This window comes from Cupressus sempervirens, chromosome 5 (assembly GCF_028749045.1).
Source record: "Cupressus sempervirens isolate cs-2001-9-10 chromosome 5, ASM2874904v1, whole genome shotgun sequence".
Lineage (NCBI taxonomy): Eukaryota > Viridiplantae > Streptophyta > Pinopsida > Cupressales > Cupressaceae > Cupressus > Cupressus sempervirens.
This window is the reverse complement of record NC_143122.1, coordinates 309,110,997-309,136,964: the sequence shown is the minus strand read 5'-3', so window position 1 is coordinate 309,136,964 and position 25,968 is coordinate 309,110,997. Positions and strand designations below refer to the sequence as shown.

Genomic DNA, 25,968 nt, shown 5'->3' with positions numbered 1-25,968 from the left:
TAGTTAAGGTCACATTGTAGTTACATTATGGTTAAAGTTTGGATTAAGGTTTAGCCTAGGGTTAAGGGTTTGGGAAAATGATTATTGTTAAAATTGGGATTATGATTATAGTTAGGATTGCGATTATGGTTATTGCTAGGATTTACATAATGGATAGCTCTATAAGTTGTGAGAATATGATGATCTTAGAATACATTATTATAATATAGGTAAATAAATGCTAATATTATGTATTATGTTGAAATTAAAATAAAATAATTTATTTTAAATAAATAAATAATTGTGAAAATTATGAAAATAAAAAAGAAATAGAAATTAATTTACATATATGACAAACATTTCTAAATTTCAAATCCTTTTAATGTAAAAAATTTCAAATTATAAAATTAAACTATAATTTTACAACTAAAACCTAGATAAAAATAAAATCTCTCTATTTATTAAAGGTATGTAAACAATATTTAATTGCATGCATTTCATTTTTATCTTGATACTTACTAAATTAAAAAATAGAAATGATTTTATTTTAAAATAGAAATAAATTTGTATAACATATATTTAATTTTTCCTCAAGTTTGTAAATCATTTCAAATTTTAAAACTAAACAAAGTTCTATATCTATTTCTCAAAATGAATCAACATAAATTAAAAACTAAAAAATTGAAATCTATACTTAAATGTTACCTTTCTATATTTTTTTAAAAAAAAAAAACATTTCTACTTTATTTTATGCTTTTGCATGCATATTGATAAGAAAACAATTATTTTATATTTATACTCTAAAAAACATTTGTATTAGAATTTATAAAAAATATAGAAAGTAATCTATCTATATAACAAACTTTTCTAAATATGAAATTATTTTTGTGTAAAAAATCAAATGATAACATTAAACTACAAATTTAAAACTAAAATCTACTTACAAAAGAAATATGTCTATATCTATTGGAGATATGTAAACTACATTTTTTCATACATTTTATTTTTATCTTAGTAATTACTAAATCCAAAAAATATAAATATATATGTGCTAGATATATATATTTTAATTTTTCTTCTTCCTTATATATTATTTAAAAAATTAGAATTATATTAAATTATATTTTCAATTTTCTAAAATGAACCAACTTAAATTTAAAACCAAAAAACTAAAAATTTAGCAAAAAGAGGGGTAAAAGTTTATTAAGACAAAAAGGAATACAACAAGGAGAGCTCAACAAGGAGCTCGATCCTGAGCAACAAGATCATCAAATTCTTGCACCATCTCAAAGGACAGTTGTCCCCTATCCCTAATATTCCAACCCGGATCATGACTAGAAGCCCATTTGGCTAAACAATCAGCAAGTCTATTCCATTCTCGCAGAATATACTTGAACCTAATGAACTGAAAAGAGGAAGAGAAGAAAAGAATTTGCGTAACAACAGTGGCCAGCTGCCAACTAACATCCTCAAGCTCTTGCGAACAAAGCATGTTCACCACCACCTGGGAATCAGTCTCACAAATAATCTTACTCCGTCCCCACAAGCAACAATTTTCCACAGCATATAAAATAGCCTGAGCTTCCATGAGATTGTTAGTATAATCACCCTTATGAATTGAGAAGAAAAATTTAACATTCCCAGAACTACAACGAGCCACTCCGCCAATACCAGCTGGACCAGGATTCCCACGAGAAGAACCATCAGTGTTAATTTTCAGAACTCCACAGGGAGGATGAGTCGAGTGCCCATCCCGGTTAACTCAACCCTTCCTCTGATGGTGAAGCTGCCTGGACATAGAAGGAAACCTATGAGCCGCAACCCCATCCTGCAGATGAAAATTGAGGCGATTACAGATAGCAAGATCAACCAGATCCATACCCCCATCAAGCTCACACTTCACAAGAATAGTTTCCTAGAGAGAATTTGATATTTTCCACCAAAGATGCAAAACACCAAGCTAAACATCTTGGAATATGCGACGATTCCTCTCCAACCAGATATGCCAAAGCATGAAAGATGGGCCAAAAATCCAAGCAGCATGGAGAGAAGAAGACTTGGAGGGAGCACTACCCAAGTGAGCCTAGAACTCAGGCAAAGAGGAAGCATGCCGACAAGAGCAACCCCAAGTGCTCCACCAAAGGTGCCATATCTGAGTAGAATAGGAGCAATGGAAGAACAGATGGGAGACAGACTCCTCTCCATTACCACACAAAACACAATAAGAGGGGCCCTGAAATCCACGTTTACAAAGATTATCCCAGGTAAGACAACAGTTGTGAGCCACTAGCCACATGAAAAAATTGCACTTCTACCAAGAAACTTTATTCCAGACTTGCTTCCACCAAGGGACCTCAGCATCCCCAAATAATTGTCTAGTTATCTCCTGATACCCAGCAGATACATGATATTTACCAGACAAGGTACCGCCCCAAGCCAATACATATGGACCAAGCAAAGAGGAACACTCTCTACAGGCCAGAATTTGAGAAAGCTCCTGATGATCCATGTCTGTACCTCTAGGAGGCCAATAAGAGGAATGCTTCCATCTATAACCAACAACAGGTCCCAATTGATAAGGAGTCTTGTAATGAGCCACTTTATCCCATCCAGCGGCCAGAAAAGAGTCACAAAGAGGCTGAAGATGAGGGTATATGGATAAAATAGAAGGGAATCCATCCCAAGCATCAGACCAAAACAAAGCCTGAGAACCTCCTTTACATATCCAGAACAGACCCCTCTTCACCAACATCGCACCTGTATTCAAAGTATGCCAAACCATTGAGCCACAACCTTCAAGAGGAAGTGCAGAAACAGAGCAAGGATCAGCACCATGAAAATATTTATGAGTGATTATACGAGCCCAAAGTTGATGCTGTCCAGAGCACCATCGCCAATAAAGTTTAGCAGCCAAAGCTTGTCTACTCAATAGAGCAGAACAAAGACCAAGACCACCCTCCTTTTTAGGCCTAAAAACAGTTGCCCAATTAACCAAGCTCCATTTAGTACTACGCAAATTACCACTCCAAAGGAATTTTCGAGAAAGAGCATCAAACTCCTTGAGAAAGTAAATAGGTGCAGCATGAACCATGCTTCTATAAGTAGGAAGAGCTTGGATAACAGCTTGAAGAAGAGTAACCCGAGCAGCAGTAGAAAGCCATCTATGAGTCCAATGATTTACCTTATCCTGAAGCTTGGTAATCAAATTTTGCCAAAAGAGACGTGGCTGCCTAAAAACAGCAATAGGAATGCCAAGATAAGTCAAAGGAAGTGAACCTATTTGAAACCGTAGGATACCAACAATCCTGTGCTGAATAGAATCAGAAGTGTTAAAAAAGTAAATGAAAGATTTGTGCTCATTAACTTTCTGGCCTGAAGCTGCCAAATAAACATCCAAAGCATGTCGAAAGGCGTCAGCTTCCTTGATCCTAGCAAGACCGGCAAGAGCAGAATCATCCACAAATTGAAGATGGGAAAGAGAAGGTAAGCCATTACCCCACCGCCAGCCTTGAATAGAATTCTGGGACACCTGATGCTTAATGAATCTACCCAAGCCTTCAGCCATGATGATGAATAGATATGGGGAGAGAGGGTCACCCTGGCAGAGGCCTCTAGAAGCACCAAATAGTTGTGAAGGTTGACCATTAATAAGAATAGAAAAAGAGGCAGAAGTAATGCAACTCATAATCCAACTCACCCAGTCAGAGCTAAATCCAAAAGAAAGAAGAATACTCCTTAGGAAGCTCCATTTAACTCTATCGTAGGGCTTAGCCATATCCAGCTTAACAAACATGGCTCTCTCCCTTGAAGTAGCCATAGAGTGAATAGCCTCAGTAGCAATAACCACCCCATCCAAAATTTGTCTTCCAGCAACAAAACCACCTTGTTCTTCTGAGATAATAATGGGAAGCCAGCTTTTCAGTCTCTCAGCAATCAGCTTAGTAATAACTTTGTAGACCACATTACATAAGGCAATTGGTCTAAAAAGCTCCAATTGATTAGCACCCTCTCTCTTAGGAATAAGAGTCAAGAATGTAGAGTTCAAAGCTCGAAGCATCTGCTTGCTAGCATAGGATTCTTTAACCACCTCCAACAAATCATGATTAATGATGTCCCAAAATTCTTGAAAGAATTCAACTGGAAAACCATCAGGACCAGGAGCCTTCCCCTTAGGCATGCCAAAGACCACCACCTCCAGCTCTTCCAAAGAGATAGGACACATGAGATAATCATTCATTTCCTGAGTGATAAGGGAAGGAATACAGGACAAAATAATATTTTCTTCATTATCAGCAGGAGGAGAGTCCTCAGAGAAGAGGGTAGAGAAGTACAAAATAGCCTCCTAGAACAAAGCTAGCAAGGAATTTAGTTGGATACCTTGAGAATTAACCAAAGAAGAGATAGTGCTCTGATTCCGGCAAGATTGCACTGTTTTATGGAAAAAGGCAGTGCTTTGATCACCTTCGTGGAGCCAATCAACTCGAGCCTTTTTCTTCCAAAAAATTTCCTCTTGAAGTTCCCATTCTTCTAGAGCTCTAGAAGCAAGGGATTCAGCCTAGCCAAGATCCTCCGAGAAACCTCGATCTCTAATCTCCCTTGTGATGACATCAAGATTTTCTTGAGCAAGCCTCTTCATAAAGTGAAGATTCCCAAAGCATTCCCTATTCCATATCTTGAGCTGCCTTTTAACATATTGAAGCCTTTTAGAAAATGAGAACATTGCAGTACCATATGCAGGGGCACCATCTTTCCACCAACAAAAAACAAAATCATGAAGAGAGGAGTCACGAAGCCACATCAACTGGAACTTAAAAGGAGGATGCTTTGAAACATAATCCCCTATAGAGGAAAATTTGATTGGCCAATGATCTGAACCCCTCCAATCAAGGATTTCTAAAGAGATAGTAAGGGTGCCACTAAGCCAGAAGCAAGAAACAAGAAATCTATCTAGGCGTTCTGAGATAGCAGCAACACCAGTCCTGCGATTATTCCAGGTATAGAGGCCATTAGAAGGCTTAACATCAAAGAGATGCAAAAGAGATATGTGTTGCCGAAGAAGAGCAGAAGAAGGCCCCAATCTAGCCAAACCACCATGCTTCTCTTCCAGACTTAAAACTGAGTTGAAGTCCCCTGCTAACACCCAAGGATGATAAGGATGACAATTTCTAACATATTGAATATGTTCCCAAAGTTCCTCCTTTCCCACAAGATCAACAGGTGCATACACATTAGTAACCATGATTACCTCTCCTGAGTCTAGAGCAGAAGCTACCATAGAGAGAGCTGAGCGAGAAGACATCCAGCCAAGAGGAGAAATTTTTTGAGGATCCCAAAATATAGCTAAACCACCAGCACTTCCTGTTGCCCCAACACACTGGCATTGGCCACGAGACCAAATAATAGAGGCATGTTGGACCATAGACTCCATAGAGAGCTTAGTCTCTTGGATATAAAAAACATCAGGACTATGATCAACCACCAAGTTATGAATAGCCTTTTGTCTAGGGATGCTATTCAACCCCCTTAGATTCCATGAGAGAATAATCATCATTAGGTAGATAATCCAAAGGTTTCACTGAACCAGACTCAATCAATATATCTCCTGTGAGTTTAATCTTCTCTTGGTCTGTTTTGCGCCCACTCCTTAGAGCGGGAGAAGAAGAAGCCCGCTTAAAGGGTCGAGGCAGCAACCCCAAGGGGAGAGGAGATCCCTTGCCCTTACCTGATGGTAGCACGCCCTTAACCAAGTCAGCCAAAACAACATCATCATCTTCCAACACTGCAGGAGTCACCAGAGCCGCTATCACAGGAGCTACAGGAACCTCACAATTCTGATATACTACAACTTGAGATGCCCCACAAGCATCATTAGGAACAGATCTCTCATCTAGGCAAGCTGGATCAGAAGAGATAGGAGGAGAAATACCCTCCTCTAGAACCATACTATCCAGCACCTCAAAACAGTTAAAACTTGAATAAGATAATCTTTCTTTCAAAGGCCTCTTTTGACCAAGTCCCTTAGCTCGAGGACGAACAGGGGTAAATCCATCATTATCCTGCATTGGAGCCTTACCCTTACCTATAGCATCTTGTGGATTCATCCCCTTGGTAGTATTAACCATTTGAGATTGTCCTTTCCCTATAGTATCTGCCAAACCACCAGCATTTCCAGCTGTAGATCGATCCACTCCTTTGAAACTTGAGTTACAGGGGCACTGCCACAGTAAATGACCATACTCATGACAAATTCGGCAATGGAAAGGGAGGGATTCATAATCTAACTGCTGCACCCAAGAAGAATCCCCCAGACAAATTTCCAAAGAATCTGGTACTGGGTTATTCAAATTAATTTCAACACAAATTCTAGCAAAAGAAATAACCTTTTTATCGAGGGTTTGATGTGCGATCGCAGCTGGCTTCCCCAAAAAAGCAGCAATTTGTCGAAGGATGTCTTCACGCCAAAATTTCAAGGGAAGACAAGGCAAGCGAACCCAAAATGGCACTGTTGAAGGGAGATCCTCAGCAGAATTAAAACCTGAATGCCAAGGTTTGACAAATAACCCCACATTGTTGTAGAAATAAGGGCCTCCTTCAAAAACACGATCACGATCAGACATGCAAGAGAATACAACAAAAAAATAACTATTCCCTGCCAACATAATCTCCATATCGCCTTCCACCTACCAAGAGCGGCAGATCCATGCCTCAAGAGCGGATAGGGAAATTTGAATTCCAAGAAATTTGCATATCAAAGCATGCTTGGTCCAATAATCAATGTCCTCCATTATAGCCGTTTGAGGAATAACCAGAACAGGGCGATCATGGCTACGCGAAAACAACCATTAACTTTTTTCAGCTTGGAGCTCTCCCCTGAATAAAACGATTCAGATCGCATTGCATGCATAGTTGGAGAAGAACCATCTGTTCTCACCAACGGAGAAGAAATCCTAGGCCCTGCCATGCAAACAATAAAACCCCCAATCCAAAATTGATTGCAGAAGATCTCCAAAAACATCGACGCAAATTATGTCCAGTAGCTAACAATCCAAACAGAACAGAAAAATAGTAAAGATCAAACACAAAGAACAGGCTAGGGGAAAAACCCTAGCCCAGTCGGCAGCCAACCGAGACTTTCAATAAACAAAAAATTTAGACTTAATGCGAAATTTATATATTTTCTAACAATATAAATATTTTTATTCTATTTTATATTTTTGGATGCATATTTTATATTCTAAATATAAAATCTAGATACAAATGCAATCTTTTTTTATCTTTTAAAATTTTGTATTCTATTTACTCTATGCATTTCAAGTTTTAATTTAAGATAATTTAATTTTTTAATTTTAAAATCAAAATGTATATATAAATTAACTATCTTTATTTTTTTAAAGATTTATTGAAAAAAATATGAATCATTGCCAATATATTTGATAATAAAAATAATAGATTTTTAAGATCTTTCATAAATAACACAGATTTATGAGTACATATATTTAGAAATGGATATATTTGCAAATCAAATCGAGGCTATAGAAAATGATTTGAATAATATATAAATTGAAACAAAACTAATATGATTTAATCTTGTTCATATTTATTTTTTGTCATGCATGTATTACCATTTCTATTTGCTTCCTCAACTTCTCTATAATCAATATGCATGCATTTTGTAATTGCTCACTATGCATTTATTACTATATGAAACTTGTCAAACACTTCAAACGAATATATAAACTTTTTATAATCTATATGCATACATTTTGTAACTACTCATTATGTACTTATTATTATGATAAACTTGTCAAGCAATTCAAACCAGTATATAAACTTGTCACATTGTAGTTACATTATGGTTAAAGTTTGGATTAAGGTTTAGCCTAGGGTTAAGGGTTTGGGAAAATGATTATTGTTAAAATTGGGATTATGATTATAGTTAGGATTGAGATTATGGCTATTGCTAGGATTTACATAATGGATAGCTCTATCAGTTGTGAGAATATGATGATCTTAGAATACATTATTATAATATAGGTAAATAAATGCTTATATTATGTATTATGTTGGAATTAAAATAAAATAATTTATTTTAAATAAATAAATAATTGTTCAAATTATGAAAATAAAAAAGAAATAGAAATTAATTTACATATATGACAAACATTTCTAAATTTCAAATCCTTTTAAAGTAAAAAAAATTCAAATTATAAAATTAAACTATAATTTTACAACTAAAACCTAGATACAAATAAAATCTCTCTATTTATTAAAGGTATGTAAACAATATTTAATTGCATGCATTTCATTTTTATCTTAATACTTAATAAATTAAAAAATAGAAATGATTTTATTTTAAAATAGAAATAAATTTTTATAACATATATTTTAATTTTTCTTCTAGTTTGTAAATCATTTCAAATTTTAAAACTAAACAAAGTTCTATATCTATTTCTCAAAATGAATCAACATAAATTAAAAACTAAAAAATTGAAATCTATACTTAAATGTTACCTTTCGATATTTTTTTTTTAAAAAAAACATTTCTACTTTATTTTATGATTTTGCATGCATATTGATAAGAAAACAATTATTTTATATTTATACTCTAAACAACATTTGTATTAGAATTTATAAAAAATATAGAAAGTAATCTATGTATATAACAAAATTTTCTAAATATGAAATTATTTTTGTGTAAAAAATCAAATGATAACATTAAACTAAAAATTTAAAACTAAAATCTACTTACAAAGGAAATATGTCTATATCTATTGAAGATATGTAAACTACATTTTTTCATACATTTTATTTTTATCTTAATTATTACTAAATCCAAAAAATATAAATATATATGTGCTAGATATATATATTTTAATTTTTCTTCTTCCTTATATATTACTTAAAAAATTAGAATTATATTAAATTATATTTTCAATTTTCTAAAATGAATCAACTTAAATTTAAAACCAAAAAACTAAAAATCTAGACTTAATGCGAACTTTATATATTTTTTAACAATATAAATATTTGTATTCTATTTTATATTTTTGGATGCATATAATTTCAAATTGTAATTGATATGAAAACAATCTTTCAATATTTTTTTCTTAATCAACAGTTCTAAATATAAAATCTAGATTCAAATGCAATCTTTTTTTATCTTTTAAAATTTTGTATTCTATTTACTTTATGCATTTCAAGTTTTAATTTAAGATAATTTAATTTTTTAATTTTAAAATCAAAATGTGTATATAAATTAACTATCTTTATTATTTTTAAGATTTATTCAAAAAAATATGAATCATTGCCAATATATTTGATAATAAAAATAATAGATTTTTAAGATCTGTCATAAATAACACAGATTTATGAGTAAATATATTTAGAAATGAATATATTTGCAAATCAAATTGAGGCTATCAAAAATGATTTGAACAATATATAAATTGAAACAAAACTAATATGATTTAATCTTGTTCATATTTATTTCTTGTCATGCATGTATTACCATTTCTATTTGCTTCCTCAACTTTTCTATAATCAATATGCATGCATTTTGTAATTGCTCACTATGCATTTATTACTATATGAAACTTGTCAAACAATTCAAATGAATATATAAACTTGTTATAATCTATATGCATACATTTTGTAACTACTCATTATGTACTTATTATTATGATAAACTTGTCAAGCAATTCAAACCAGTATATAAACTTATGGCATTATAATAACCAAAAATGTTGATAGGAAATCCAATAGAACCTACACAATGTTAGAAATGAGAGAAAAAATAGGTTAATTGATAAACATTTAAGTTAAATAGAAGAAGAAATAGAAACTTTTGAAGAAGAAATAAAAGTTAGAAACTTTCCTACAAAATTAACAATGATAAAGGAAACTCCAAATTTTTTTAACTGCGTCTATTAGATCAACGAAAAATCATAAAACCGTGAAGTCTTACAATATTTCCGTCCAGTCTTACAACATTTTCGTGCAAAAAAGGCAAATTGAGGAGAAAAGCTCCCACAATAAGCCTATCGGCTTAATTAGAAATTGAAATTGATGTGAAATGAAGATGAAATTAAATTAAATTTAATAAAGAGGAATAGATTAGTTAATTTAAAAAATCAATAATTATTATTTAAATTGTGGGAAATTGAATTTAACTAACTAATAATGATCAATTAATTAAAGGTTAAATAATTAAATAAATTTAATTAATTTAATTAAAATTAGGGAATGATTAAATGATGCAAAGATTTGATTATAGAAGAAATAAGATGATTAATTAATAATTAAATAATTAATAATCAATAGAAGAATAATAAGCATGTTAAATGTAAATTTGCAAGTCTGTCCATTTTTGGGTGTCTACAATTAGACCCCATATTAATGAAAAAAATAATTGTATACATACACATGTACCGAAAAGAAATAGAAGTGATTTAAGGATGCCCAAATCCTTAACTTTTATTAATTTCTTGATAACTTTGCCTTTTACCTAACATTGCCTAGGGTCCTCACATTCCCCATGACCCTAGTGTTAAATTTTGTAGCGAGAAAGTTGTCTAGCCCTACTTAAATAATTATTTATTTTACCGAGAACCTTGGTTAATTAAATACTTGTTTAATTATTATATGCTTACAACCAATTTAATTATGGTTGTTAAGATTTATTTTATCTCAGCCAATGTTAGTCGTTATTTTCTTTTCAATGAGAGTAGAATAAAAGAAGGGCAAGGTGGTATTTGTAATCATCAAGTTTGAAGATCAAGTCTTGAAGACAGATTTGTAGTAATAGCATATGTATTTGCACTGTTAGCAGATCAAGCAGAAGATCAAATTTTGTGAAATCATTGTCAATTGAAGTGAATAATCTTATAGCGGAAGTGAGGGCGCAATGCTAGCGTTGGGATAGTAGTGGGGGATATCAGCGGGAGACATTGGGAGTTTGTCAAAGTTCTGCCAGTGAGAGGCAAGGGATTCTTTTGTAAATCTTATATTGTTGAAGATTAATATATCTTCCATCTGAAGAACTAGTTTTCCCTTATGGGTTTTTCCAAGGACAATTTTGTTCAAAAATATTGTGTCACTGTGTTCAAATTTCTTTTCACATAATTTTTGTGAACTTGCAATTGTGTTGTTATTCAATATTTGGTTGTGAATTAGTTTTCGACAATTAAATAATCTTTCACGATAGGAGATTAATAATCAATGATTGCAATAGCTCTTTTTCATAGAGTACTAGAGCAATGTTGAGGGTAAAGAATGTTAGGATTAACCTCAGACATAAATAACAATTACATGCAAATATAACCAATACCAGAAAATAGTAGATTGCATAAAAGAGAACACAAGACACCAAGAGTTAACGTGGTTCACCCAATCCTTGGGCTATGTCCACCAACAAGAAGTCCAATATTATTATTATCCAGTGATTACAAATTAATTATGATTTGTGATCCCTTACAGATCAATACCACCGCAAGAAGCTACAATATCACCATTCATCATGAAATCCCTAACCCTAAGCATTTTTATACAAGATTTTGTTGTTTACAAAATTAGTGCTAGAATGATAGAAAAATAGTAGCCTATGCCTTTTACAATATAAGGGCATTTTTGGTTTTTGGGGGGCATTGCCTCTTCACCCCACCTTGTAATGTGATAGGGAGCACACTTGGGGTGCTACCCTAGGACCTTGCAGGGGCGCTACCCCCAACCCCCCGTAGAAATAATCTATCCTAGTAAAGAAATTAAGGGTTTATTAAAACCTAATCTCTTTAGATTTATTATTGCTTTAATCCCTTAAGATGGCTTCTGCTTTTGTGAGAGATCGAGATAGATTGGATGGTGCCTCAAATTTTGGTGTCTGGAAGGCTAGACTATCTTTATTGTTGGAAGAGAATGGTATTAAAAATTATGTTACCAGTGTTGTACGTATACCTACAAATGTGATACAACTTGCAACATACAAGAAGGACGATGCCAAGGTGAGGACGATAATCCTTGATGGTGTCAAGGATCATATTGTTCCACATATCTTAGAGCTAGATACATCAAAGAAGATGCGGGATGCCATTTTGAATATGTACCAGAATGCTACCACCAACATGAAGATGATTCTTAGAGAAAAGTTGAAGAATACCTTGATGAACCAAAGAGAAGATGTCACAAGTTACCTCACCAGGATTAGACTTGTCAAGGATGAGTTAACAGTTGTTGGAGATAGTCTTAGTGATCACGAGCTAGTGAGAATAGCCCTAAATGGGTTTACTAAGTAGTGGAGTGTCTTTGTTCAAGTTGTTAGTGGACGATGCACCTTATCAAGTTGGGATCGACTATGGATTGATTTCACTCAGCAGGATTTTAGACTATGTCTTGTCAATGAGGCCGACAAGAGTCAAAAAAATGAGGTGGAACGTGAAAGTGTTGCCCTAGCAGGAAAAGGGAAAGAAAAGAAGGGGTCTAGCAAAGGATCGAATTCACAAAGTGAGAAGATAAAGGACCTTTGTAAAGTCAAGTGCTTTGGTTGTCATGAGTATGGTCACTAAGTTAGTGATTGCTCAAAAAAGAAGAAGGCAAAGAAGTGGGTAGCAACTTCAACAAGTGCAAAAGAACTCGCTAGTAGAAGGGAAGATGAGTTTGCACTCATAGCTTGTTTTGTTAGTTCAACCTCACAGTGTTTTTGATATATAGATGAGGCATTATTTCATGCGATACGAGTTAGAGAGTACTTCTCCAATTATAAGGAGAAAACCAATATCCAAATTTCTATGGGAAACTTGTCCAAACTCAACCCAGTTGGGAAAGGGATTGCTTAGTTTTAAAGGGAGAATGGAAAGATAATTCCACTTCATGGTTTGTTGCATGTTCTTAGCTTAGGTATGAATCTGATTTCTATATATGTTCTTCAAGATAAGGGGTATAGTGTACTCTTTAGAGGGACTCATGTGTTGATTAAGCATAAGGATTGGAAATCACCCATAACTATTAGAATTAGGAGTGGTTGCCTTTATAGGTTGTAGTTTGATACTCCTAAGGCACTCATAAGTAGAAATAATCCTAGAGATCTTTCAGAGTTATGACATAGCAGGATGGGCCGTATTCATTGTGGAGCACTTAAATTTCTTTGTGAGATAGTGATAGGTGTTATAGAGGTGAGCACAAAGCATTATGATGTATGCAAGGGATGTGTGTTGGAAAAGTTTGTGAAAGCATCTTTTCCAAGGAGCGATACCAAATTTGAGGGTGTTCTTGATCTAGTGCATTTAGATGTATGTGGACTGATGTCGTTGAAGTCTCCCAAAGGATATGAACACTATGCTTCTTTTATTGATGATTTCTTCAAGAAGACCTAGATATACTTCTTGATGACCAAAGATGAGGTTTTTAGTCAATTCTAAGAGTTGAAGGCTCTTGTGGAGAATGTGACAGAAAGAAGACAAAGGTCCTTTAGTTAGACAATGGTGACAAGTACAAAGGAAACATCTTCCAAGAGTTCTGTACTAAGGAAGGAATCAAGAGAGAGTCGATTTTTCCTTACAATCCACAATAGAAGGGAGTTGCTGAGAGGGAGAACCATTCTATATCATAGGTGGCAAGGGCTATGCTACATGACCAGGACATGCTTGACTATTAATGGGCAAAAGCATGTAGTAAAACACTTTACATTCAGAATAGGGTTCTACACAAGGTGCTAGGGAAGATGATACTAGACGAAGCTTTTACAGGAAAGAAACCAAATGTTGGTCACTTTAGAGTATTTTAGAGTTTGGCATATTCTCATATTCCAGGTGATACACGTACCAAGTTAGATCAGACAATAGAGAGGGGGTACTTTGTTGGGTACAATGAAACCTCAAAGGCATATAAGATTTTTAATCTATGGATCAAAATAATTATAGTTAGACGTGATGTTAAGTTCATGGAGGACAAGATATTTAGAAGGTCCAAATTTTGGCTTGTAGATGATCAGAGTGAGCAACCAACAGAAGCTCCAAGACCTCTAGTCAAGGGTAACAAAGCTCAAGTATAGTTACTAGTACGAGCATAGACTTAGGTGGTGAAGATTCATAGAGTATGGAGTAACATGCGCAATAGGAAATGCATCTAGAAGACTTAGAGGTTGATATTTCATCCTCTATAGTTGGCAATAGGAACCATGAGGTTCAAGAGGCACAAAGGGATACTCAGGAGTTTGTGGGATCTCCTAGGAAGAGTACTATACAATGGAGGCAACCATCCAAGTTCAATGACTATGTGGCATTAGTTAGTCAATTGATAGACAATGAGCCTTCCAATTATCATGATGTTGCACAACATCAAGTTGAGTATGGGACTAGATATGTTCAAGGTGAAGGTATCAAGTTGATGGGCTATATTGACACAGATTGGATAGGCAGTGCGACAGACATAAGGAGCACTTTTGTAATGCCTACCCCTACTTGACTTTTCTAATTTTTTTTGATTGGATTCTTTTAGGCATGTTCTATTATTATGTTTTATGATTAGCAGTGTTAGATTACTGGAATTGATTAGTTGTATTTCATATTCAGTTGATATCTATCTATCTATCTATCTATCTATCTATGTATCTATCTATCTATCTATCTATCTATCTATATATATATATAGAGGTACTTAGTGCCAATTATTTTAGTTATTGAATTATGTTAGTTAGATGAATGAATTTTATGTGATTTCTAGGGATACTTATCCAATAGTTGCATGTGTATGGTGTGCGTGTATGTTTTGTTTATGTTTGATGTTTCTGATGTGGTTGAGGAAGGGATTCGTAGTCACCTGCTAGTCGAGATCAGCACGATGAACCACTTCCTGCCATTGCTTATTTAGTTTAAAATATTGTGTTTGTATATGTGTGGATTTTATGCAGATTATAGGTATCGGTTATCGACTTCCCTGAATTGCCAAGATGAGCACACCTTATCATAGTATTTCAATGGTATAAGTGGGGATATAACTCTTGAGTCCAAATCCTAAACCCTAAGCTAATTATCTTAGAAATTAGGACAAATATTCGAGTTAGTTTACCCATCCGAATTTGTCAAGTGACATGAATTTGTGATTTTGACCCTAGTATTTGATTCAAGTGTTCTTTGCCTTCAGTTGAGTTGTCATTTTTTGTTTTATGGGTATGTGGTGATTTTCTGTTATAATTAAATCAAATTAAAATATAATTTAATGATTTAATTTAATAAAAAATTTATAAATAAATTTGATATTCAATTATATTTAATTAATTCAGAAATTAATTAAATAAAAGAATTAAATTTAAAGATTTTATTAAAGTTCTAATTTGACGTATTTATATTTATTTAATTTAATGATAATTATTTAGGAGTTTTATTTTAATAATAAACTCTAAATAATTTTTATAATTAAGTTAATAAATATATTATTAAAAGTGTCTCTTGGATTAATTAAATAAAAAAATTAAATTTAAATATTTTATTAAAGTTTTATTTTTGATTTATTTATATTTATTTAATTTAATGATAATTATTTAGGAGTTTTATTTTAATAATAAACTCTAAATAATGTTATTAATTAAGTTAATAAATATATTATTAAAAATGTCTCGTGAATTACTTAAATAAAAGAATAAGTTTTAAAGATAAAGTTATAGTTCTAATTTTGGCATATTTATAATTATTTAATTTAATAATAATTTGTTTAGGAGTTTTATTAATAAAATCTAAATAATATTATTAGTTAAATTAATAAATATTATATTAAAAATGTCTCATGGTTAATTAAATTGATAAAAAAATTAATTTAATAAATATATTTTAATTTAAATTGCTTAAAGTTGTCGCATGAAAATTGTATATAGAAAATTCAATATTTAATTAATTGAAAAAATTACTAAATAATATAATTAAATTTAAAAGATTAAATTAAAGTTCTAATTATAGCATATTTATATTTATTCAATTTAATAATTATTATTTAAGAGTTTTATTTTAATAATAAACTCTAAATAATATTATCAGTTGAGTAATAAATATTATTTGATTAAAAAGAAATATTATAATATGTTTTAATTTGATTAATTAAAAGCTAATTAAATTTATGATTTAAATAAAAAGTTTAAATTTAGAAAATTGGTTAAAGAAAGATTAGAATATGATGTTTTGAAATTAATTAGAAATTAATTAAATATGTACTTCAGTTTAAAATATTTAGTTTAAAAGTTTAATTTAAGAAGTTGCATAAAAATAGAATTAAAAGATTAAAAAATTAAATATTAAATATTATTTTATTATGATTCTTTAATTAATAAATATTAAATTAGAGTTGCATTTAAATAATGAGCGCTAATTATTCTTATTAATTTAAATAATAAACTATGCTTTAAATAGTGCTTACACTAATTAAATTTAAAATATTTGATTAAAGTTCTAATTTAGGTGTATTTATATTTATTTAATTTGATAATAATTTATTTAGGAGTTTTATTTTTAATAAACTCTAAATAATATTATTAGTTAAATTAATAAATATTATATAAAAAATCGTCGCATGATTTGATAAGGGAGAGAAAGCTTTAATTTAATAAAGTTTACTTTAATTAAATTGCATAAAGTGTGTGCATGAAAATTAAAATATAGTAATTAAAGACAAAGGCTTTTCACATGATTGCATGATCAAAGCCTTGATTTGGGGGAAAACTCTTTATTAAAGAAATTAGAGCTCATTTCTAGATACACAGGTTTGGAGGAGCCAATTTTTGAAAATAGGGTTTTCGAAGGAAAAGGAAGATTCTTGTGTGTTTGTGCATTCATTGTTTTAGCATCATATCCATGTAGGATAATGTGGGTTTGTGCAGTAGTTGCTCATTTTTCAAATTCATGTCTTCTTCATGTCTGTTGTGTTTCTATTTTCAGAAGTTCTTTGGGTTGAAACTCTTGTTTGAGAAAATTGATTTCTATTATAGAATTGTTTGTGATTTAATCTAAAAAATTTTAGTAAATATTGAACTTTAGGGTTTTCAAAACCTAATGAATTGTGAAATTCACTTTTGTATGCACTTTATGTAACGTGCGATTTACTGGTGTTTGGGTTTTTGGGTTTGACTTAGATTTGGCCAGTCAAGATGTTTACCAGAGGCTCGAGAGTTCTATTTTGTGATGTCATGATGATGTTTTGATCTCGATCTTTTATACTCAACCACAATAATGTGTTTGGTATGCTCTATGAGATGTTTTGATGCATTGATTGTTGCTTTCCAATGTTCTTGTGTGAAATTGAGGTGAATGGTGTGACTTATCTAATATAACCTTTGAGTCTTCGATCAGTTGTATTTGGATTGCTTTCGAGTCGCTTTTATAGGACTAAGGTGTTTGTATGATTTTTTCTTTGTGATGTCATGTTATGCCATGGATTGGTTTCTGTATACTTGATTTTGGGGTCAGTCCCATTAGGATGATCGTATTGGTGGAATCCGTGATTATGATTAGTGTTTTTTTAGTACTTGTCAGTTGCTTCTTTAAGAACTGATGTATGGTATGTGGTCTTTTGTGATCTTTTGATTTTATTGACCTTAGAGTAAGTTATTTATAATGTCATGTCGAGAAGTGGCTTACAATGGAGGTGAGGGCCTAAAGTGACTGCTAGGGTAACCCATTGTAAGTTGTTTAATAAGCGAAAACATTACAATAAATGGGAATAAAATGAACCTAATAAGAGTCTTTGTATTTCCTCGCCCATGCCTTGAGTTCTAGTATAGAATAGGATGGAAGTAGAGATGATGCTTGGTTGTGACCATGCATTGTTAGTATGCCTTGTCAGTACAAAAGGATACTAGTGCCGCATAGAGTCACTAGGGGGCCGAGGTCAAGTTAGATTGCTAGGGTAAATCTAGCATTGATTCGTGTTATGACACTTGCCCACTTGCATAGTAGATTTCTTACGTGTCTATGTTGCCTCTAGGATTAGTTGATACTTGTGTCTCGGTACCTTTGAGTTAGATTGCTTTTAGGTGATTCCTTGAACCTAGATGTTGGATTTGATTATTGAGTTTGATATCATGTTTGGGACTTGAGACTATCTCCTCAGCATGGCGGGAGTGGGCCTTTTTGGGTTCCACGAGGTCGGATGGGAGTACTTTTTCTTATACCATTGAGATCTGACTGTCAAATATCGTTGGTGGATGTGTTTGTGCAGATGTTCCTTTCTATCTATTCTTGTATTTCTATGATGGATGGTTGTACTATTGTATTGTATTTGATTTTATAAGATCTTAAGAGATGGTGCAATTTATTTCATGATGTATATTATTTCAGCCTTTCATACCCTATGGCATGTACAATGTGATTCAACGTCATGGAAACCTTAAGAGTTGTAACTTGTTTATGTGTTGTTGATGTATGTTAATTGCTTCTGCTATGTTATAACTGTTGTTGTTAAGTTATTACCTTTAACTTTAAAAAAAATGTTTGAAAAACTTAGCAAAACTTTAGGTTAACTTATTTTGGGTCACATGGTGGGGCATTACAACTTCAAGGTGTTTTTTCAGTTTGGGATTAGTAGTTGTTTCTTGGTTCAGTAGGAAACAAAAGTTTGTGGCTTTAAGTTCAGCAGAAGTACAATACATAACAACTAGCACTGTGACATGTGAAGCTATATGGCTTCAAAAGTTGTTGATAGCCTTGTTTGGTTAGAGAGTTGAAACTACTGTGGTGTATTGTGACAATCAGAGTTGTAGCTAGCACGGTGACATGTGAAGCTATATGGCTTCGGAAGTTGCTAGTAGCCTTTTTTGGTCAAAGAGTTGAAACTACTGTGATACATTATGACAATCAGAGTTGCATCAAGTTGTTTGAGAATCCAATGTTTCATGATAGTTCTAAACTTATAGACATTAGATATTACTTCATTAGAGGTTGTGTACATATATAGGTTGTTTAGCTACAATGCATACCTATAGATGGGTAGGTAGCAAAAATTCTGACTAAGGCATTGGGGAAGGCTAAATTCATCTTCTTTAGGGATAAGTTGGGTATCATGTGGAACAACTTCCTTGCTAAGAGGGAGTGTTAATTTTTGTAGTGAGAAAGTTGTCCAGTCCTAATTAAATAATTACTTATTTTACCGAGAACCTTGGTTAATTAAATAATTGTTTAATTATTAAATTCTTACAACCAATTTAATTATGGTTGTTAAGATTTATTTTATCTCAGCTAATGACATTGATTATTTTCTTTTCAAAGAGAGTAGTATAAAAGGAGGGCTAGGGGGCATTTGTAATCATCAAGTCTTGAAGACACATTTGTAGCAATAACAAATGTATTTGTAGTGTTAGCAAATCAAGTAGTTGATCAAATTTTGTGAAATCATTTGCAGTGATAGAAAATGCATTCACAATGAAAGAGAATAATGTTACAGTGGGACAAGGGCACAATGTTAGCATTGGGATAATAGTGGGGAATATCAATGGGAGATATTGGGAGTTTGTTAGAGTTTTTCCAGTGAGAGGCAAGGAATTCTTTTGTAACTCTTATATTGCTGAAGATTAATATATTTTTCATTTGAAGAATTGGTTTTCCCTTAGAGGTTTTTCTAGGAAAAATTTTGTCCAAAAATATTGTGTCATCGTGTTCAAATTTCTTTTTGTAGAATATTTGTGAAGTTGCAATTGTGTTGTTGTTTAATGTTTGGTTGTGAATTAGTTTTTGAGAGGTAAATAATCTTTCAAGATAGGAGATTAATAATCAATGATTGCAATTGTTATTTTTCACACTTTGGCAATGTTTTTGAAGGCCCTCTTCTTGAGGAAAAATATAATAAAAGCACTAAATTTGAGAAAAATTAGCATAGATTTAAAAAAAAATATCGTTCGTGAAAAAATCAAAATTGAATAAACATTATTTAAAATTTTTGAATGTCTTAAAAACCATAATGACAATGGAAAAAAATTGAACAAAAAAAAACCTTAAATGAGATGATCGATACCTTGTGAAAGAGGTGTTTCAATAACATCATATTGCTTAATGTAATAACCAGTGAAACATGTGGACTCCATCCCCCCACCTCAGCCATTCTACAACCATGGTGCAACTAGGATAAGTACTTGAATATCTATTTGAAATTTAATTTTTGAATGTTACTAATAGATATGTAATATGTTACCATGTTAAATGATCAATGACCTTGTCACCATCCCCTCCAAAATTGAGACCCGCTGTTGCCATCCCAAAAACTTGTCCAAAACATCCCGTTGTACCCAAATATGAATATTACAAATTTTACACTGGTAATAACTCGTTCTCTATACTAGAGAAACGAGGAACGAAAAGCAAAAACTGGAAATAATAATAGTATATTTTCTGATGAAATGAAATGAACAATTCCTATGGAAACGATGCTTATTGTTCCTTATTATAAGACTCCAGTTTGAAGTGGAGCTGGACATGGAAGCTTTGCGTGCAAAAAGAGTCCATGAAATAGAGGTGAAACAGTGGTCAAACTGCACTGTTACCTTTAAAATGCACAGGAATGACCCTAAAATTATTCGAACAGAATGCTTGGAAAATGTGGAAGCAAAAGACGAGGCTTATGGTTTTTAAAAAGTGGAAGAAAATTGTATTTTAAATAGTAATTCAAACATCTATTTTTTGATTATGATAATAATTTATTACGCAATAAAATATTTTCAAAGGTGTGAGACCATTTTACAGTGTAGGATAGAGCATCTAGTATGATATCAAATAACAATCAAGAAGAGCACCAAGGAAACCACTAAAACCATTACCAAAACTTGCAAATCGTCCATCTGGAGGAGGGTGCTTTGTTCTAAAATTTAACCACATTACGAAGATCATTTTCCTTCACAAAGAAAATTTCATATAAACCACTAACAGATGTAGCATAAACAAAGAAACCAGAGTATGATATCATTCAGGGACTAGTGGACTAGTGCTAACCCCACCCCAAACAGGGACTAGTGCTGCACGCACAACAATCTAATACAACGGGTGTAAGACTCAAAAGGCCTACGGTAAGTAGACATGACCGTAGAAATCTACTAATAGTTTTATTAAAAAAACACTTATTGCATACCCCTAAAAACTACTATTATATACTGCAGGTGTAGAACAGACAAAAAACTTGCACCGCAGTCATAAGAAGCGCCACTGACCCTGCGCACGAAGCTGTGATCAAAACCCAAATTTCTCATATAGTAGTTATAGAGGCCTTTGTCGACATTGTTGACAGGTTCACAGATTGGATTCCATGTTGATCTGCTCAATCTTTTCACAATCTCCACAATCTCCTCATCGTCCATGCCTAAGGTTGGAAAGATTTCATTTTTCCTTAGCAACTCCACGTCATTGGTGTTGTGGATTAGCTCCTTCAACAACTGAATAAAAGCAGTAGCAGCGTTTTCTTTAATCTCTGGTGAGCATACCTCAAATGCTATCAAGTTTCTAATGATCGTCTCAGTCATAATACCAATCTTTAGCATGGGAAGATATAAAGTAGAATGAGTGGTGTCAAACCGTATCAGCTCAATGCCTCCATCGAAACGGCTGAATTTTACTCCAATTTTGCTCAAGTCTGAAGTGGACGGAATACCAATCTTTCGTTGGTTGCGAAGCCTGACCTCTTCTGATTGTCGCTCCTTGTGATTTCTATTTCTAAGCCGTGCAAGAGGAGACCAGCCATTTTGAGTAGGGCATTGGTCAGAGCCCTCATGATGGCACTTCCTATAGAGCCTCGCATGGATGGAAGGCAGGAGATGTCGATAGCTATCTACATCTAGTGGCTCTTCATGTCTGTGTTCAATCCACAAGGGGGAGTATCTAGAGCATATGCCTTCAACAAAGTTCTTGAAATTAGACTGATTTAGTGGACCACAAATAAAAGCATAGAGCGACTCTAAGGCAAGCAGAGGGATTTGATTCTCCAATTTGAAGACATCTGTCATCACAGCAAACCACAGACCTTCACCTGACTTTAGATCATGGAATGGGTTGCTATACTTATCTGAGATTTTTTTTTGGTCGATGCTATATATATCTAATATATATAATTAAAATATTAATTATTATTATATAATATTAATTATTATATAATACTAATTAATATACATATTATAAATAAATTTTTATTAATGGATTATCTCTTTAATAATTAATCATTTTGCAATATTTTAGTTTTACAATATAAATTTAATTTAGTTGTTTAATAAAATCTAGTTGTGAACGATAGAAAATAATAAGGAGAAATTGGTAATCATTCTTGGTAGTTTTTTTTTACAATGTGTCTTAATGGAAACATGATGGGGGTCTTTTTCAAATATTATATTCTTAGAAACATCTTAAGATAATGATGGGGAAAATATTTTTATCTACCAAACATATATGTGGGTTAGGTATAACGTACAAATTTCTCCACTTGATATCTAAATTTGAAATGAAAATTGAGACCTCCACACTTAGTTCAATTATAAGATTTTAGCAAACCAAAACATGTGCTTGCATTGTGTTTTCTCTATGCTTCTTGTTTTGAGTTTTTGAGTTGACTAGTGTTGACCAGTTATAGGACATGTACCAGAGGCTTGGGTGTTATGATTGTGGTGTCATGATAATGTCTTTTGATCTCGATCTTTTAAACTCAACCATGGTTATGTGATGGCATGCTAACTAACATTGTATTTAATCTTCTTGTGTAAGTTGTGATATATGTAACCTTTTTATGAGTTATCGATCAGCTGTATTGGATTACTTTCTAGTTACTTTGATGGGAATGAATTGTTATCTGATCTTGATGATGTCATGTTGGGACATGTTTTGACTCAACCATTTTGGAGTTTTTGATCAGTATTATTTTGAGATGCTTTTTTGGTTGCTTATTAAGAACCAATGATTATTGTGATTATCGGTGATACCTTTAGTTGCCAATAGAGAACTGTTGTGGTCATGATTATCTATGGATGCTTTTTAGTTAACTCATGGAGATTTGATGTTTATATTGTGGATTATATTTTGGTATTTTGTGTTTTATGATTCCATGAGCTTAGGGTAGGTTATCTACTTGTAGTGTTGAGAAGTGGCTTGCAACGGGGGCCGGGACCCTAAGAGGTTGCTAGGGTAACTCATTGTAAGTTGTTTTAATAAGAGAAAACATTCACACCTAATACTGACTTAATGAACCTAAAAAATAATTGTTTGTTCTCACCCATGCCTCAAGTGCTAGTACAGACTAGGATGGGAGTAGAGAGAATGCATGGTTGTGACCTTGCATTCCGTAGTAAGCCTCGTTAGTATGAGATGATATTAGTGGCCACACAGGGATCAATAGGGGGCCGGGGTCTATTGGGAGACTACTAGGGTAGCTCTAGCATGACCCGTGCGATGACACTTTCTCGCTTGCATAGTAGGTTTCTTACATGTCTTTGTGTGCCTTTGGGATTAGATGTCAGTTTTGTGATTGGAACCTTTGAGTTAGTATACTTTTAGGATTCTTGGACTTAGAGAGTATTTGTGCTATGTGATTGATAGCCTATTTGGGACTTGAGATTATCTCCTCAACGTGATGGGAGTGGACCATTTAGGTTCCATGTGGTCGGGTAGTAATGCTTTTCCACTCTTATCATTTGAGATTTGTTTGAGACACCATGGCTGATGCATTCCTTGTTGGCATCTATCTTCATTCTATTCATGGATTATGACGTTGGACACGTTTCCTTACATTGATGTTTTGCTTATGTTAGATGATGTTATCTTATGCTTTACTTTGCATCTTAGATTTCTTTTCTGCATATGATGTAGTATGATTTAGGAGTGACATTCCTACTTGATAATACCGATGATCCCTTCGATGATTTGGAATGTTACGCATGAAGGGATGGCTAGGGCCCATGATGGTCTAATGATGCTATTTATAGTTGGGAGGAACCATGCACTTAATTAGTTATGTTGTGATTTATGGTTATCTGTTACGATGAATGTTTATATCTTTTATGATGATGTATCATGTATGTCATGTGATTACGTTTACTTTATTGCATCATGAACTAGAATTAGGATGAAGATGTATTTTATTTTCACATATGTATATTCTTTTAAGCCTTTCATACCCTGTGGCATGTACAGCGGATGATTGAGCATTTTGAAATGTATTGTATGAACATTGGACTTTTCATTATTATTTTATGTGGATGTAGTATTAGATGGAAACATTAATAGTTATGTTAGATGTGATTTAACGTTAAGGGATCCTTAAGAATGTAACTTGTTATGTATGTATGCTACTTTTAGTTGGATATAGTTATTGCTTTTGCTACTATGTTATGAATGGTTTTACTTTCATGTTTAAAAAAAAAAATGCTACCAAACTTAGTGAAACTTTAGGTTAATTCTTTGGATCCCTTGGCGGGGCGTTACAAGTTGGCATTAATTATATGTCCCATCACTATTAATTACATTCCCTTTACCATTCACTTCAAATGATTCACTTTTTCTTTGGTGTTGAAGAAAAATTATAAACTATAATCCTACATATGTGGGAAAGATTTCCAAAGATTTTCTACTAATAGAATTTGACTTTAAGGACTAAGGTATACAAAAGGTTAAATGAATGCCATGGCTATCGACCTTATTAAGCTATTAGTAGGTTCTTTTCTTTTTCATTTATCAAAAAAAAATTCAAAGTGACTATGGTAGTGTTTTGTAGTGATAATTTTTGTCTAGTTTAGGAAAAATCTATCTAGCTTAGGTAAATCCCCCCCGCCTTTGGTGTTGGTGGTACAAATTGTTTGGTTTAGGTAAATTACCTGTAATGGACACTCGAATAAGATTGAGGTACAAATTGGAAGAACCACAAAGGGAATTTTTAGGACCTTTTCTTGATGAAAACCTAAATGAAATTTGCAATGATGTTGGTCCTTTTGTCAAAAAGGCCGTAAAAATGGTGCACGGTCACTAGTTTATAGAGAATGAAAATGAGTACTATGTTAATGTGAACATTACTTCTTGATTTCTACTGTATCTCCTGGATATTGGAGGACAAAAGGTGGGCATGCTTATGTTGTTGAGGAAGAAATTCAAAGAAATGTATTTGGGTGATGACATGGATGTCATGCATGCAGAATTAGGGGTGGGCATCCCTTGGGCTTTTCAATTGTGTAAGCTTTTACAACCTGGCCAAAATGTGACAACACAACCTTTTATATTGGACCTCATAGTTGGGTAGTTTAGGCACCATGTGAAATGGGTGCAACGTGGAAGAGACTTTTTAAGAAAATAGTTTTATCTAGATTGTGGATGGCTTTGCATGGAATACATATCTTGATGAATTTACAAATTTAATCCTTACATGAAAATTTTGTACTGATGATGGGAACCACCACTAGGGTTTCCTAGGGTTGAGGACCCGTAATTGTTGTATTTTGGGTTTTGCTTTGTTTTAACAAATTACAAGAAAATATGCATCATTCCTTGTGAATATTATAATTATTGTTTGAATATTAATGAAAATATGTGGTTTCATTTCAAATTTTGTTTAATGGATTATGGGCTTATAGACTCCTTAAAAGATTTGGAAATGTGATTTTAAAGTTAAATATGATTAAGCTTTCATCTTAAAATTTTTTGCATTCGTAATGAAGTTAATCCCTTTAAAAGTTTTTGTTGTCCTCCCCCACAAACAAGACACATTTCGAGTATACTCAAATAGAAAATTCACATTATTATTATTAATAATACTAATACAAACATCAATTAATGTTTTCACTTATGAAGTTTAATGCCATAAATAATGAACACTCATTTCCATCAGTTCAATTAAAAAAAAATCAAAGGCTCAAATTGTATTTCGAACAAAAGTTTAAAGTTAGGATTCATTTTTTTAATTGTCCTTTGTAAGGAAGAAACGTGTCCATGTTTTTTTGAGATAGTTTGACATCATGTATCTCTTCTTAAGGTTTCTTTTCTTTTACACAGCTCACATTTACTCTTC

At 32.8% G+C, this 25,968-nt stretch overlaps 1 protein-coding gene across 1 annotated transcript; it reads right to left on the bottom strand.

The window, feature by feature from the left end:
• Positions 1–21,055: 21,055 nt before the first annotated feature.
• Positions 21,056–21,934, bottom strand: LOC149555853 (uncharacterized). Its single transcript, XM_089829575.1, has one exon. It carries the CDS (start codon positions 21,932–21,934, stop codon positions 21,056–21,058), a length of 879 nt encoding a protein of 292 aa, XP_089685701.1.
• Between the last annotated feature and the right edge of the window lie 4,034 nt (positions 21,935–25,968).

Coding starts and splice junctions, on each gene's coding strand:
- LOC149555853 (XM_089829575.1), bottom strand. CDS start 21,934: ATGACAGATGTCTTCAAATTGGAGAATCAAATCCCTCTGCTTGCCTTA.